This window comes from Mirounga leonina, unplaced genomic scaffold, assembly GCF_011800145.1.
Source record: "Mirounga leonina isolate KUSES-001 unplaced genomic scaffold, KU_Mleo_1.0 Mir_175, whole genome shotgun sequence".
In the NCBI taxonomy this organism is placed as follows: Eukaryota; Metazoa; Chordata; class Mammalia; order Carnivora; family Phocidae; genus Mirounga; species Mirounga leonina.
In genome coordinates this window covers 29,967,762-29,984,252 of record NW_023270453.1, presented here as the reverse complement: position 1 = coordinate 29,984,252, position 16,491 = coordinate 29,967,762, and the positions used below count along the sequence as shown (strand labels likewise).

General features: G+C 50.8%; 1 protein-coding gene across 7 annotated transcripts in view; it reads right to left on the bottom strand.

The window, feature by feature from the left end:
- Positions 1–16,491, bottom strand: part of CLEC16A (C-type lectin domain containing 16A) — a 200,864-nt gene that overhangs the window by 91,724 nt on the left and 92,649 nt on the right. For all 7 annotated transcript variants that reach the window (XM_035022276.1, XM_035022275.1, XM_035022279.1 and 4 more), the window contains exon 18: positions 10,219–10,339. In XM_035022276.1, the coding sequence (XP_034878167.1) occupies positions 10,219–10,339 (121 nt within the window). The remainder of the gene's footprint in view (positions 1–10,218; positions 10,340–16,491) is intronic.

Here is a 16,491-nt window from a genome sequence, read left to right as displayed (position 1 = left end):
CAATCCAACGGCCTCAAATTACTCAAGATAACATTTAGAAATGCCACTTTCATGTTAATGAAAGTGCCTTAAGTGTTTATGAATAATTAAAGGAGCTGCTAAAGCTCTAATCAGTTCAATCCAACAAGCCTTCTTAGAGCGCCTACTGTGTGCCAGATGCCATACCAGGCATTAGGGATGGAAAAAGGTGGTCAGCGCACCGGCAAGATGGCTGGTGACCCCCTGAACGCAGGGCTGGAGCGGGGTCAGGGGCGGCCCCCAGGCTGCAGGTCAGGTGACCCAGCACAGGTGAGGACGTCCACAGGCAGAGACCCTGCATGCACTGTATCCCTTTTAGGGACAAAGAGCCCTGGGGGATGCAGGCTGAAGAGCCACAAAACACGCTGGCCTCCGGGCCCAAGCGCTTGAACTAACTTGCCACCAAGGAGCCATCTGAATCTGAATCAAGCCTTCCCTGCAGGTTTCGGTTCTTCGCCAAGCAGCCAGCACCCACTTTCCTAAAAGTCATCTTTCCATGAAACTTGTCTAACAGGCCTGCGTGGCCACCTCCATTTCTCAGTGTATCCCATGGACAAAAACAGTCATGCGGCTTTCTGTACTTGGTTTGTCAGAACTCCTACAGAAAACCTTCTCGTAGGACAAGTCGTTCCCCGTGCAGTGTGCAGTCCCGATGATGAACGCTAATGACTGCTGTTGGGAGGAGAGCCTGCACGCACCACGGGTGATCCCGAGCATTTCTGAGGGAATTCTCTCTGTTATCTGCAGAGAAGTCCTGACGCAGGCACTATCATCCCCATTTTACTAAGAGAAAGAATGGCTCAGGGAGGTAAACTAGTTTGCCCAAGGTCACACAGCTGGGATTCAAACTCGGTTTTTTCCCTGAATCCAAAGCCCGGTCCCTAAGCATTAAGTCCTTGAATTACATGCTGGATTTTCAAGGAGTTGATTTCTCTCTTACCACTTTCTTAGGCTTTTATTTTGAAAGATTTCAAACTTCCAGAAAGATTTAAAGAGTAGCACAATAAACATACACATGCCCTCCACCTAGATTCACCAACTGTTACTACTTACTTAGCTGCACTCGCTATACCCACACCGTCACATTTTTATTTTGTGAATCATCGTGGAACTGTAGGCAGCATGACAATTTACCCCTCAACACTGCCGTCTGTACTTCCTAAAAACAAAGACAGTCTCCCACAGAATCACAGTGCCGTTATCACACTTAAGAAATGCAATAATGACCTCAAATTATGTGACCCAATCACAATCTACATGCAAATTTTCTGTTTTCATAAAAAGTCCTTTAAAGCTACTTGTTCCTCTCCATCCAAGGTTGTTGCGTCTCTTCTGTTTTGATCATCTAGAATGATAATCTAGAACTGGCCCTCTCCCCAACCATGTTTTTTTGGTCTTCCATGACATTCACATTTTTGAAAAGCTCAAGTCAGTCGTCTTTTAGAGTGTCCCACAGTCTGGATTTGTCTTTTACAGGCTTTATTATTTATGCTATTTTCTCATTTTTTGCCAGGATGAGGCGTATGACAACAACCAGATCATCAACGAAATAAGGCAACAAAGAGAATTTTCCAGAGCTGACAGCTGGGACCACAAAACTATCACTGACCTCGCAAGAGAAGCAAATCAATGAGCTCCCATTTTCACAGACTTATAATCAAGCCACATAACTTGCTTGGGGAGCTTCATAATGCTCTTGTTGGCAAAGAATATCTCAGCAGTTGGATGAGTTAGCCAGGAACTTCCATGTGGCCTACAAGCTCTCACCTGTCAGGACATCGGGATGAAGCGCTCAGAGTGCTAGGAACTGGGGAAACGGGGAAGCCTGCCGGGTTGCTCACAACATTCACGTTCATATCCATCAACAAACAGAAAGATAGCAAGGAGGGGAGATTTGGCCCAAATTCAAACATGGATGCAGTCTTGGTGGAGTATGGCTGTCATCTATGTAAGTGCCCACAGCTGCACTTGTTCTGGGGGGAACGAGTGGTTTGCAGGTGGGGGGCACAGCCAGAGCAAAGGCCCTGGGATGGGAATGCATCTGGTGTGTCTGAAGACAAGCAGGAAAGCAAACAGAGCCAGGTGGTGCTAGATAATCCTCAGCTTCTCAGCGGCTATAAAGTCAGAGTGGGAAGGAGGCCACGGTGAGCAAAGGGAGGACATGATCTGACTTATGTTTTAGAAGATGACACTGGATGCTGTGTTGAGAATAAACTGCAGGGGACAAGGCAGAAGCAAGTGACTGGCTTAGGAGGCTGGCTGCCACAACAATGCAGGTGATAGAAGATGGCTGGGCAAACCAGGGGCCAGGGGTGGAGCTGAGAGAGGTGGTCTGGTCTGGATTCGGCTGGAGAGAGGGGCTGAAGAGGTGTGCTGACCAACGGGGAGGCAAGCTGAAGAGTAAGAGGGGAGTCAAGGACGAGCCCAAGGTTTTAGGGCCAGGATGGAGCTGCCACTGACCAGGAGACGGGCAGGCTGCAGGGGACAGCTCTGTGAGGGAACTCAAGTTCCACTGTGTTGGTGGTAAGCGGGAGCTGCTGAGCAGGCAGCTGGGGTTAAGTGAGGGCCCGAGGCTGGAGACAGAACGAGCTGGTGTGAAGCATGCCTGGCCCTGGAAAGAGGCAGCCCACAGCTGCTTGTGGGGAGGTAGGCCCCATGGGACCAGACCATTTCAGATTCTAAGTGAGAGGGATCTGGGTTTGTGCGATGTCTTTTTTTTTTTTTTTTTTTTACGATTTTATTAATTTATTTGACAGAGAGACACAGCGAGAGAGGGAACACAAGCAGGGGGAGTGGGAGAGGGAGAAGCAGGCTCCCCGCCGAGCAGGGAGCCCGATGCGGGGCTCGATCCCAGGACCCTGGGATCATGACCTGAGCTGAAGGCCCAGGGTGCAGACCCAGAGTGCGCCTTCCCACTCTGACTTTACAGCCACCCAGGCGCCCTGTGATAAGATGTCTTGATTTTAAAATGTTGGCAACTCACGTAAAATGGCAAATATTCTGCCAGACACCAAAGGACATCTGTGGGCCTGTCTAACTGAGGGCCAGCAGTCTGTAACCTCTCTACGCCGCTATCGCCCTGCCTTACAATAATCCTGCAAAGGTGGGCATTGCTACTCTCATTTTATTAATGAGGGAACTGAGACTTGAGAGGTGGATCGATTTGTCTCAGGTCACATGGCGAGGAAGCGGCAGAGCTGGGATCCAGAGGCCAGATCCGTCCTCTCCTGAGTCTGTGTTTTTCTGGGACCCAGGGCTTCCTCCATACCCTCAGCTACCTTCTTAAACAGGAAGGCCCTGGGCTAGAAACAGTGGGGGAGAGCTGACGGAAGGTCCCCTGCTGCTCACCTTCCAAGGAGACGAGGACAACTAAAATAGCATTACTGTTGTTAATAATTAGCTCCGAAGGCTCCATCGGTCAGGTTCCAGAGAACAAGCTGGATCAAACAGGATGGGTCTCCAAGCAATAAACAATCCACGTGCCTGGGCCATAGAGCAGAACGCAGGCGCGCTCGAGACCCATTCGCTGGGACAAACCGGGGTGTGCAAGAAGCCCGTGGGCACCACCTTTGGGATGACCCTCCGCCAGGATTGGTCTCACAGGCCTGGCCTCTCAACAGGGCTCCCTGCTGGAACGTTGCCCCTGACCCCATAAATCTACCCTCACACTGAGGCCAGGGAGGCTCCTTCTGAGATGTAGATCATCTCACCGGGTGAAAAACACTTCTCACTGTTCTTAGGAGAAAGCCCGGGATCCCTGATCGACTACAAGGCCCACACACTGGGCCCCGGGCAATCTCAACGTCACCTCACCATTGCCCTGCCTGGCCACACTGCTGCTTCTCATCTTCCTCAACTCCCCATCAACCCCAGGGCCTTCGCTCCTGCCATGCCCCGGGCTACTGGCACCTGCCCTACCTCCAGCTCTCGGATGGGTGGTGGCTCCCTCAGAAGCCTCCCTGACCTCCGGGCAGGTCAACCCCTGTTACCTGAGCTCCTTGGCACAGTGGCTGTCTGCCTTTGCTCTGGGTGATGATGTGATCGGTGTTCCCCTCCACCACAAGACTGAGCTCAAAAAAGACAGAGACACTTCTGCCCTTGTGATTGGTCTGCACTTGAATTATTTAAGGAACAGACCCCATTAAAGCCCAGGACGTAGGCCTATTTCTTGGAAAGTCTGTCCCTTGTTCGGAAGTGATGCCCTTCCTACTTATCTGGGATTAACAACACTTTCTTTTATGAAATGGTAGTTCATAAATGCTTAAAAAAAAAAAAAGAAAAAGACTTGGTAACATAAAAAGTTGGCAATCCTGTCCCCAGAGGTTCTGTGGGGTTTTATTTTTGTCCTGGCATTTCACTGGTCTGTGCAGTCCCAAGGTCTAGGACCCACGGGAAGCACTGCTCTATCCTACATGGACATTTTCCAGGCCCCCTAACAAGGGTGCCCACGCCTGGGTGAGGAGGCAGACCCAGAGTGCAGACATCTGCTTATGTGAGGACACTTCTCTGGAGGCTTGGGATCCCCCCTCACAGACTGTGGGTTTTTTTGAGGAACTGCCATCTCTGTTGTAACACAGTACAAGTGGAAATGCCAAGAGCTGTGCAATGGTCACAGGAGATGGCTCAGCCAATGGAGTGTCACCAAACACGGTAACTCTGAAATTCACGAAAGTACGTGGAAAACCACCTCCGAGGAGAGCGTGGAGAGGTTTCTGACCCTCTCCCCAGATATCCCAGCTGGGCTGCCTCCCAGCACCTCTTCTCTGCCCACCCAACTAACCTTCATTGTTTGTTTGGAACCAGCCCCTCCTCCAGGGCTGGCCCCCTGGCTTATGGAATCGCTGTTCCCTGACTCCTTGCTGCCTGCACTGTCCCCAAGCTCAGAACCCAGAGTCCAGCTGGATCTCCAGCATTGCCACAAAACGCTGTCCCCAGACTGTGCTCCCCTCCCCCTTTCCCCACTGTTCTTGGCCCCTGGAACCCCGCTGGGCCTCCTAAATGGCCTCTCAGAGACTACACCAGGCACTGTTCCAGGCACTTCACATATATTAACTCATTTACTCCTATTATATAGATAAGAAAACTGAGACACCAAGACGTTAAGGTACTTGTTGAAGGCTCTACACTGGCAAGTTACAAGGGCAAAGCTGGGATTTCACACCAGGCACATTCTGGCTCCCAAGACCATGTTCATAACCACCTCTCAGGTGGCCTCCCCAGCCCCTTGACATGGCTCATGGGCCTCTGCTGGGACCGTGGGACCTGGCCGTTCCAGTAGACCTTCATATGGCTTCCCACGGCCCTGGACCTGAGACCTGGCTCATCTCAGCCCCTCTTTCCCCAGCTCCTCACCTGCTGGCCGCACCAGCTCTCGGACAGGCCATGCTCTCTCCCATCTTCCAGTGTCACCTCTCCCATCTTCCAGTCACTGCCCACCTCTAACTGGTGGGCCTCAGTTTTGCATTTTCTCAGAATCTTCTGGTCCCTCCCTGCATGGCACTTGACCAGAGAAGCCTTCTCTAACCAGCGTAGGGGGTCTTTTCTCCCAGTTATTCTTGAACACAGACCCCCGTTTGTCACCTCCATGGACCATCTCAAACAACGTGCGATTTCCTGTTGGCAGTCCTTCTACCACCACCCCCCCACCCCAAACCGGAAGGACCACAGAGCTGAGACCAAGTCTGTCATCAGTTCCCTAATGCATCTCAGCTCCCAGCACAGTGCCTGGCATCCAGCAGGTGCTCAACATGTAGCTGAACAAGTAGATGGGTTTTGCTGGATGGTTCTCATGAATGGATTTAGAAAATCCGAATACAAGATGAGGTGTGGGAAGCACAAGTTATGGGTACAACGTGTACATGTCAAGTGCCTACGTGGAAAAGGCTGGGAAGGAATCCAGAAGTTTCCTGAGGATGCCTGGTATCTACTTAGGATATTTAGATAATGGGAGAATTTCTCCTGAGTGTGATTGGCCTTATTTTCTAGAAACAGGCAAGACTCCTTTCAGAAGGCTTTGATGCCAATCCTGGCAGGGACCTGGCTTCTCCTCACAGCCTGCTTGTCCTCAGGGCACTCCCGGGGACTGTCGGTCAGTAGGCCCATGAGGGAACATACAGGAGCGCCCTGCCTGGGTGGGGGTGCACCACCCTTCATCTGGTCCCAAGTAGCCAGTGTGGTCTTCTTACCCCTCAAAACAGTGCCATCATACAAGTGACAAACTGGTTTAAATATGTCAGGCTATGCTCTTCCAAATGTTGTTAGAGCAGAAAATGCCCACCCCTGGGAGCCCTGAAGTATGCATTCTACATCACTGTTTCAGCAGCTGCACCAGGGGAAACAGCTGGCTCTTGCCGCCCACTGCCCTGCCCCCTGAGCACCTGCTGTGCATCAAGTGTGCACCATGTGCTTCCCCAATGTGATCACATCTGATTTTCAGTGGTTCTCCCTGCACATCTTTTAGAACCATTTTAAAGGCCAGGCCACTGAGCCTCAGGAACATGAAGACCCCGAGCAAGGTGTCAAGGCCAACAACCTCCAACTACACCAGGGAAGGCCAAGGCAGATGTCAGTGCGGCCAGCCGGCCCGCCCTCCTGTCCCTGCTCCACCCAGAGCCGCAGCTGGGCCGGGGAAGCTCATGATCTGTAACGGTGGTGACCCATTCAGTGCCAAAGAGCAGCCCCAAGTCCTTCTCTGTGAGAGAGAAGTATTTATAGATGCAATGATATGATGTCTTCCATTGGCTTTACTACACTCAGGGAGGGCGGAGGTGAGCGGAGGTAATTTTGAAAAGAGAAATGGCGGAGCAGATGGAATGAGACGTAGTGAAAGAGTAATAACCTCTGAAATGCAGGCGGGGTATGTGGAGATTCATGGTGCCATTCTCTCTAAAAGTCTCATCTATTTTATCTTGTCAAGCTAGCCTTCCCTTCCCATCCCCCTTCCCTCCCGGCTGCCAGTCCCTGACCTGCGCCCCACGCCACTCTCCTCTCCAGCGGAAACAAAACAGGCTTGAGCACAGTCAGCTCTGCCTCTTTCTGCGGGGCGCGATGGCCTCCACCATGCTCCTTGTCCAGAGCCCCCGTGTCAGAGGTCACCGGGCACACCTGCCCAGAGGCCCGCAGCTGGTCAGCAGACACGTGACGTGGCTTCTGTGTACTCTTAGGCCGTGGTTTCTTATCAGAGTGAGACAAGGTCAGTAAATACACTTTAAGCCGCCTCTTCCCGTGGTATGGAGCTGGTGTGCCTTTGAGCCTGTCCGCCTGGATCACATCACCTTCCATGAAAGTTGACCAGCCCCCAGCATTTCTCCCTGAGTCAGCTTTCTTCAAATCACGGCGCTCACGAGAAGCATGCCCGGCTTCCAATCATTCGGCAAATATGAATGCCTTTGCCTATATTATGATGTTGCCTACATTTTATATATGTAGAAGGCATTTTGTGACATGCGAAGCATACTGATTTTTCCCCACTGGAAGGTCAGACACTCCTGCATTTAAGAATAATCACCGGGAGAAATACAAAGAAAAAAGGACACAAAGTCCAACAACACATGCTATCTTATTCTAGTACCATGTGCTCATAAAATCCATAAGTCCTAGTATTTTCTTTTTTTTTTTTTAAGATTTTATTTATTTTTTAGAGAGCGAGCGAGAGAGAAACAGCATGAGAGGGGAGAGGGTCAGAGGGAGAAGCAGGCTCCCCGCTGAGCCGGGAGCCCGATGTGGGACTCGATCCCAGGACCCTGGGATCATGACCTGAGCCGAAGGCAGATGCTTAACCATCTGAGCCACCCAGGCGCCCAGTCCTAGTATTTTCTGGATGGCACTCTTTAGCAAAGATATAATTTGTGACCGGGCTGGGTAAAGACAGACAGCCATTACTTTCTTAATGGCCAACTACCCAAAAAGGCTCAGTTAAGTGATCTCAACTAGCAATCTAATCAATTAAAATTGATAAGTGAAATACTTTTAACCTTTATTTCAGCAGGCCATTCCTGGGGGCGGGGAGGGGGGAGAAGGAAGGAATGTGAATTCCCAGCATAAAACTTAATTCCATTTCATGGATGCAAACATTCTTGCTGCCCTGATGGAGTGGTCCCTTTGAAAGCAAGCTGTTTCCCTCTTCCCTTGAATCAAATCAGAGAAAGACTGGTTTATGGTTCTCTGCAGCCAACTCAATCAATTTAAACCCTTAGAAAAATCCCTATCGCAATTTCTCAAGGAGAAAAGGACCAAAGGAGATGAGCACAGAGCAGCCCAAAGGGGACTTAGCTTCCTTGTTCTTCCAAGAGAGAGAAGAAAAAAAGAGATTAAGAAGAGGGCAAGAAGTTAGGGGCGCCTGGGGATCTCAGTCCGTTAAGCATCCGACTCTTGGGTTTGGCTCAGGTCAGTCTCAGGGTCGTGAGATCGAGCCCCAAGTCGGGCTCTGTGCTCAGCAGGGAATTTGCTTGAGATTCTCTTTCTCTCTCTCTGCCCCTCTCTCTCAAATAAATTAAATCTTAAAAAAAAAAAGTTAGTCAAGCAGGTAAAACCCGTAATAATCACAGAGAATCTTCTATTCAGGCAGAGTGCTCTGATCTTTATATGCATCACCTGCTTTAATTAGCAGGTAACACGGACTACAGTTCCTTGAGCACAGTTATATACTAGACACTATGCTCTGTCATATAATATTTCATATTATATTGTGCTCAAGTCTCAAAACAAGTCCATCATATAAGGAAGTCATCCCCAGTTTCCAGGTGAGGAAACGGAAGTTGAAGGGGTTTCAGTCATTTGCTCCGGGGAATTCACAGCAGGACAGGGTGTGTCAAATGGATCAAATGCCAACCCTCATGGTCTACATCATGATCGCTGGTCACACAGCTGAGCACTTCTGTCAAAACTCATCCAATGGTACACTAAAACTTGGTGAATTTTATCAGATGTAAACTGTTATTTCAATAAAGCTGAGTTAAAACAGCAGGGACCCTGTCCTTACCATGTGGGCCATAAAGAGTGGCCATCTGCCACTCCTGCCTGCTCAGCTTCCATCTCTTTGTGAGTTTCCTTTGAGGGCAACCTCCCTCCTCCCTCTCAGGTGATGGAGTTGAAAAGAAATGGGCCCCACTTCCCAGCTTAGGGTTCACCACATGACCCTGGCCTCGCTCAGTAATGAATCACATTCCTCTGACAACGACCGGTTCAGGGATGGCCCACTGACCACCCAAGCCAGACCAGAGGAAGACCACCTGCTGTGGACTTCCACAGAAGTTACAGGAAAAGGAAGCCCTATTTCTGGGAGGCCCGTTTAGCTGGTTCAGCAGATTTTGGAGCTGCAGATGGCCACCTTGTTGGTACCTGGTGAGAGCCCTCCTGAGGATGAAGCCAGAACAAAGGGAAGCCGAGCTGAGACAGGGCAGCAGCTTCCTGCTGACACTGCTTGAGTACCTAGATCCAGCTATGCCTGAAGGCAGATGTACTCCTGGACTTTCCAGTGACACCAGCTAATTCCCCTTTCTTTTTCCTTAAGCCAACCTAAGTTGGGTTTTCTGTCTCATAACCAAAGAATCCTACCATATCACAATGCCTTTAAGAAACAGAAAACCACCTTGCCCATCTGTGTGCATGTGCCCTATAGCAAATGGAGGAAAGAGAGAGCTGTATTTGTATGAGGAGGATTACAGGAGCTCGACCAGGCTTTATACCCACTGTCACTTTTAATCACAGCCTCATGCTCATGCTGCCAAGGACAGCATGAGGCACTGCGTGTGGTTATGGAGGGAGCCCAAGGCTGCAAGCCGAGCGGTTCTCCGGCCTCCCCTCCTCTGCCTCACATACAGGCTGCTGGTTTGCATTTTTGAAAGTTTTCCCCTTTTTCATAGCAGAGGCCTTAATCATGGAATCCTACAGAAACCCCTTAATACACAAAGCCAATCATGCTACAGTTATGTGGAGGGCAGGGATGCTGGACACCCCAATCACCCTGTGCAGCTCCACCTGGGCTCCGGAAAGCAGAGCCCGCACAGACAAGACTGCCAGGTGCCCAGCATCCAGGGCCCCTTCTTTGAGTCTGGCAGGACACGCACACTGTTAGCTTTTGGTGACAGATCAACCGCAGGAGCAAACGCAGGTCGCACACAGACCCTCCCAGGGACACCGGAGCCGTCGTGGCAGCATGTGCACCCCTCCCCCCCACCCTTCCCCCCCGCCAGGACTCACTCAGATCTAGCACATCATCCGTTTTGATCAGGTCTTCCTCCCGCGTCAGGGGCAACTGGGTTTCGGGCTCCCCTCGCAGCTGCAGTGACAGGGAACGGAGCATGAAGAACACCCGGATGGCCTGGACAGAGTTCAGGAGCAGAGGAGGATGAAGCTGGAGTTATTTAGGTGAAGTGCTCCATATGGAGAAATCACACAGTCTGTGACTCTTGATTTAAACAAAACAAAACAAAGTCCACTTGTCCCAGTATCATGGCTCTGGTGTTTTCAGAGCAAGGCCAAAAAAAAAAAATCAAAGGGTGCAGCCTGTTTTTTAGTTCATAGGTTTAGGCCACTTCACCTCAACTGAGCACCTGTCATTTGCCAGGAGCTCTCTCCTAGTGCCATGTGACCTTCATGACACCCTTGCTTAGCAAGCAGCCGCATTTTGCAGACAATGCACTGGGACCCAAGGAGGCTAAGTGAACCGCCCCAGGTCACACGGCTAGGGAGGGCTAGAACCAGGCCTCTTCCAACTAAACCAGCACAGAATTTGGAAATCCATATCACAAGTAACAGTGTTCCCATGTCCCGCCTAGTGAATGCGGGGGTAGGGAGGGCAGAAGAGGGTGAGATGCTCGTAGGGTTCGCAGCCAGCCAGACTCCGTTAAAATTCTGCCCCTGCCCCTCCCGGGGTGAGCCCATTCACAGCGGAGTCTCAGTGTGCTGTGGATGAGACAGCAGGCCTGGGGCCTGGCCGGTGTGCCATCACATCAGTGCCCCAAGCACCCTCAGGCTGACCCAGCCACTTCCTGGGGCCAGAGACAGCCCCGCCAGCACAGGGATTCTTGGCCCGTGGACGAGGTGTCTGCGTGGAGTCCGGTATGGACATCAGACGTTTCCAGAGAGCAGGAAAAACACAGAATCCCAGGCCCAGACCCAGAGAAGTTTGCGCAGAAAGTGGCTTTTACCGAGGACTCAGCCTGCTGTGAGTGCACCTGACCCCTGGGTCCTAGATTGGGGCTGAGGTGCCCACCGGCAAGAGTCTAGGAAGCGGAGGCACAGCCCATGGGAGAGGCCACCTCCATGCCACCTTCCCCGACACACAGCTGATGGGCCTACCTGAGGCACACGCCTGAGGGAAGCAGCTCTGGAGTCAGACACGTGAGGCCTGTGTTGGACACACCAGGCAAGGCCCCTGGCCTCCATGAGCTTCGATTTCCACATCTGTGAAATGGGGTGGTAGTCCCTGCCCTGCAGGCCTGCTAGGAGGCTCTGAGATAAGGGGGGGGGGCGAGGGGGGAGCAGCCCGCATGTGTTCCGTAAAGGGGCCGCCGTCCTTTCCTCCAGCCACTGGATAGCTGGGCACAGGGGAGGGCATGGGGACAAACCACTGTCGCCACTGGTGAGCCACACAACGATGAATTCCAGCCCACTTTTGGTCTTCTTGTTTACAGTCCTGAGGCTACAGGCCTGGCCCACTGAGAGGGGAGACCGCCCTTCCTATGACAAGGTGCCTCCCAAAACAAAGCGGGGGGGGGGGGGGCAAGTTCCTGCCTGCAAAGAGCAGGCCTTGCATGGACTCCTGCTGACCCAGGCAACAAGGATGCCCACTGGCACATTTAAACCCGAATCCAGCCTTGGCCTGGACCTGGCAGGAAACCTGAGCCACTGCCTCCATCTCCTAATGGAGAAAACTGGAAGAACAACCCTACCTCCTGGATGTATGCTGAGGTCATGTATTCCCCCTTGTCCACCAGAAGCATTAGAGACAGATAAGCCTTTATATTATAATGATGGGGGTGGTAGTAGGGATGGCGGCATTAGTATTGATCTGATTGTCCTTACCAGTTTTTTAAAGTACAGCCTTCCTAAGACATTTGCAACAATCAGGAAAAAAAGGAAGTGCCTTTTCATTTTTTTAAAAATCAAAACAGCTTTTATTTATTAAGCACCAACTGTGCGCCAGGCACCGTGTGCACCTTACTGCAACGTAAAGCTGTTACGCAAGAAGAAACGGAACTGGGAGGGACAGAGCGATCCAAGTTCACGCTGCTCGTGATGCCTGAGCTGGGCTTGGAACCACCAATGTCTGATGTTTGTGTCACTTAACCAAGCCCACAAGGACACTCGCATGCGTGCACCAGCCCGAGTGCAGAAAGCCTGAGATGCGGGTGGCCCCTTGAACTATATGGCCATCTGAGCTCTCAAGTAAGGAATCATGGCCTCGGAATTGAGGAAAAAGGCCCATCGGTCAGGTCCAAGCTGAGTGAATGCTTCATTTCAGTGTCAAAAATCCATTCCTCTCAAAGGTTCTGAAGGCAAAGTAATCAAGCAGGACCCTTGCTGGGGAGTGAAAAAAGAGGAACGTGTGCTTTTTTAGACCATCACTCGGAGAACCTGAAACCTTCCAATACAAAAGGAGTTTGGAATTTGGCTCCTAGTATAGACCTTTTTGCTTTTGCTCTGGAAGCAACAAATGGAAAATATTTCCAGAAATACAAAAAATAATGACAATAATACAACAATAAAAATATAAAGAATATAGAACACGCTGACGAACCCCACAACTTCGGGAATCCACGAAAGAGAGGTAAAACACCAGGATAAGGGTCCTCAAATTCATCCCACAGCCCCCTAAACAGTAAGCCCCCCCCCCCCCCCCCCCGCCGCTTACCCGAGACCTGCCAGGTACTGGCGGGGCTGGACCGTGTCATCTCCCTGAAGCCTCTTAACGACCCTCCGTGGTTCCCATTTTACAGACCGGAAACCAAAGCCCAGGGATGTGAGGCAGCCTGCCCACAGTGACTCAGCTAATAACCGGACTCCAAAGTCTGTGTTCTTCCAGCCACATGCCTTTGCCTTCAAAAGATTTAAGGCTGGGGAACCAGGCTTTTATTGAATGCTTCTCTTTACTTTGCCAAATAAACATGCACTTTAAAAAGTATTAAAAAGGAAGAAGGAATTATTGCTTTCTGATGCTTCCACAGAATGCCAGGAAGACGGACTCTGGAAGCACACACCAGCTTTGGCAAGGGGTGACAGCTGAGCATGCTCAAGTTAAAGAGGCTCATCCCGTGTGCTCTAAGGCACCTGGGAGCAAGCTCTGCAGCAGGGTCGTGGGGAAGGAAGCGGGGTCATGGGAGAGGAGTCCACTACAGTGGGGCAGGATGGCTTCAGGGTCGAACAGAACTCGGCGAGTGAGTCACGTGAATTCCCTGGGCCCGGGCTCGAGTTCTGGGAATGGAGTACCCACCGGCCCTGATCTTGGGGCCTCCCTGGAGGTGCACCCTGAATCGAGAGCTCAGGTCCAGCCCTCTCTCTGCTTCCCTTGTCACATTTGCAAGCCATGGAGTTCGGGGGGCTGTCACCCAGATGAGGAGCCCACCAGGCGTGGAAGTGGCTGTGAAAAGCCAGTCACTCCTAAGAGGGTGCCGAAGCAGTGTCACGTGGGCCCGCCCCGCCCTGAAAGCCCCTTGGCAATATGGGGAGCGTCACACAGAAAATGTCCGTGCCCCCTGAACCAGAAATTCTACTTCTGGGAACTTTTCCTAAAGAAATAAGCCAAAAGAAAGAAAACCCTGTATTCGTGAAGCTGCTCAGGACAGTTTAGTTGAAAATAATGTAATACTGGAAGCAACCAGAATGTCTAGCAGCAGGAAAATGCCTGAGTAAGTTATGGCAGAAGTCGCCAGATAAACTTTCACGCACCAGTAAGAAATGTGACTGAAATTAAAACCGCATCCCAGCACAGAAAGCTTCTCACTGTACAAGGGAGAGAGGGAAGGAAGAGACTGGAAGGAAGAGCACAATGCACTCTTCCTACCGGCATGAGACGATGTGACTGAACACAAAGACAGGGAGGAGACACGAAAAGCGTCTAAGCTTTCTTTGTTTAGGGTGATGAAATCACGGGAAATTCTTTCCCTCTCCTTTCGAAACCCTATGAGATGTGCTTTAATGTGTAATATGCATCCAAAGAATAAAGAAAAATATCCTATTTCCTTACAGGCAATAGCGATAAAAACAAAAACTGTTTGTGGTTTTACGTGGGAACAAGGAACAGAAGTCAGGAACAAATAAAATTTCACGCGACTATATTTATTTCATACTGGCTTCCAAGATTATCACAGACGGCCAGTGGCTTACATTCAGATCTTGAGATTCACCAGAAATTCCTCTCCCTAACTCTCTTCTCTATGCTGAAGCTTCAGTAGATGGCTAAAAACTTTCTTTCCCTCCTGAGACGTTAGACTGCTCCACCCCTGTTCAGCCAACATTTCCTGAGCTCTTCCTGCCTGCCGGGCACCTTGCAGTCCCTCTACCTTATCTACTTTGGCCAGGAGCTGAGAGACAGGACGCACTGAGGCTCAAAGAGGGTAAGCAACTTGCTCAATGTCACACAAGTGGAGCTGGGATTGAACCCTGGTTGGTCCCACGAGCCTGTGTTCTTTCTTAACGGCTTCTCTCAGCTGCCCCCGGGATAGGTCCAGCCCATGTCCCCACTTCTGCTTCCATGTTCTCATCAGATCCCAGTAGTTCCTAAAACCTTCATTTCAGCGTGAATTCCCCTTATTAGCTGGCATGGCTCAGTGGCACTCTTGCTATTTTGGTCTTATATTATTTATTCACGGTCTATTCTTGCATTTTGCACAGTGCCTGGCTCCTAGAAAAATGCACAACAAATACGTTGAATGAAAGAATAAAGAGTGTGATTTGCAAAATGCAAGAGGGACACCATGACTTTCAGTGTCAGATGCCTCCCCATGGCCTGAAAGGCCTAGCCATCCTCCTGTCCTGTCCCCTCCCCTCCACTCTGCTCTTCACCTGCTCCTTGAACACGCTATACTCTTTCGCATCTCGGGGATTCTGCACTCACTGTCCCTTCGGCCCTGTTCATTTCTGCACCATCTGGCATCGAGTAGGCATCCAGTGGCTCTCTGGTGATTGGATGACTATTTTACAGGTTAGGAATGATGTATTAGTAAGGGTTGTTTGAACTTCTTTAACAAGTCCTCAAGGAAAACGAAAGGTGGGATTTCTGAAAAGTGTCAGCCTCCTGAAAGTTAAAAAAAGTCTACTTGGTGGAAAAAAAAAAAAAAAGGGAAGAAGAAAATGTTTGAATCCAAAAGGATGAAATGGAATGTTCTTTGGATACAAGCAAAGAACTTGAAACAAACCACATAAGCCCTCAATTGCTTGCTAAACCATACACTTCCTTTAGCTCAAATTCAAAGCACACTGCTGTGTTCTGATGTCTGAAATGGGCTAAGGAGCTAAGCTTCTAGATGATTCTAGACAGCTGCCTTCAAACAGGAACTGGACTGAGGTGAGTGGTCAAAATCCCCCTTTAGAAACTGATTCCTGAAGTCAGGGAAGCTTCTCTAAGGTAGATGGCTTCACTTTGAGATGGTCAGCGCTATTCTATATATTCTGCCACCTTCTCCCTGGCTCTAAACCCAGGGACCCTGAGACTTGAGGGTTGATCGTATAAACTTGTCAGACAAAGGCTGAACGAGTGACTCCAGGGAAGCCCAGGCATTCCTGGGAGGTCTCTGTGCTTCACGTAGCAGTTGCGCCATGCATCTCATCTGGGGAAAGGGAGGTGGGCAGCACGACCCTGGAACTTACAACCAAGTGAGATGTCTGGGGCAAAGGGAAGAAGGGAACCCCTACCCTCGAGAACTCTTACTGGCTTTCTGTGCTCTGCCCTTCACTGAGTCCCCGCAGTGACTCTGGCAAGGCAGGTACATGCTGCTTTGAGACGGGAGAAGGAACCCCAGAGCCCAAGCGACCCTCCCTTTGCCATATGCCTTGGCCCTGAATTTTTCCCATCCTCTCCTGTAGATCAGGACCGTCTGCCCCAACCCAGCAGGGCCTGATGCCAGGAAGTAGCTAACAAGGTCAAGGTCCTCAACGGGCTCTAAGGACCCAGAGATCAGCCCCCTCCAGCCTCATCACTTCCCACAAAGCCTCCCTCACTGTGGGCTGCAGCCATGTCCCCTCCTTGGAGGTGCTGGAATGAGCCACATCTGTCCAGGCCTTTGCCTTTCCTGGCTGCCCAACCTATCCCTCTGCCACCCATTCTACATCCCTCCCCAGGCAGGAGGAGGCGCCTGACCCCATGTTCCTTTAGCAACAGCCTCAGACGCACAGACTGGCAATGCTCCCTTTCCTACCTTGTCCTCTAGACTCTGACTCCTTGAGGACAGACATGTTAGGTCCCTGCTGTCCGACACCAAGCAGGGCTAGTAAATACAATGAAGGGAGTGGTGGGAAGCAGGTCACACTGCC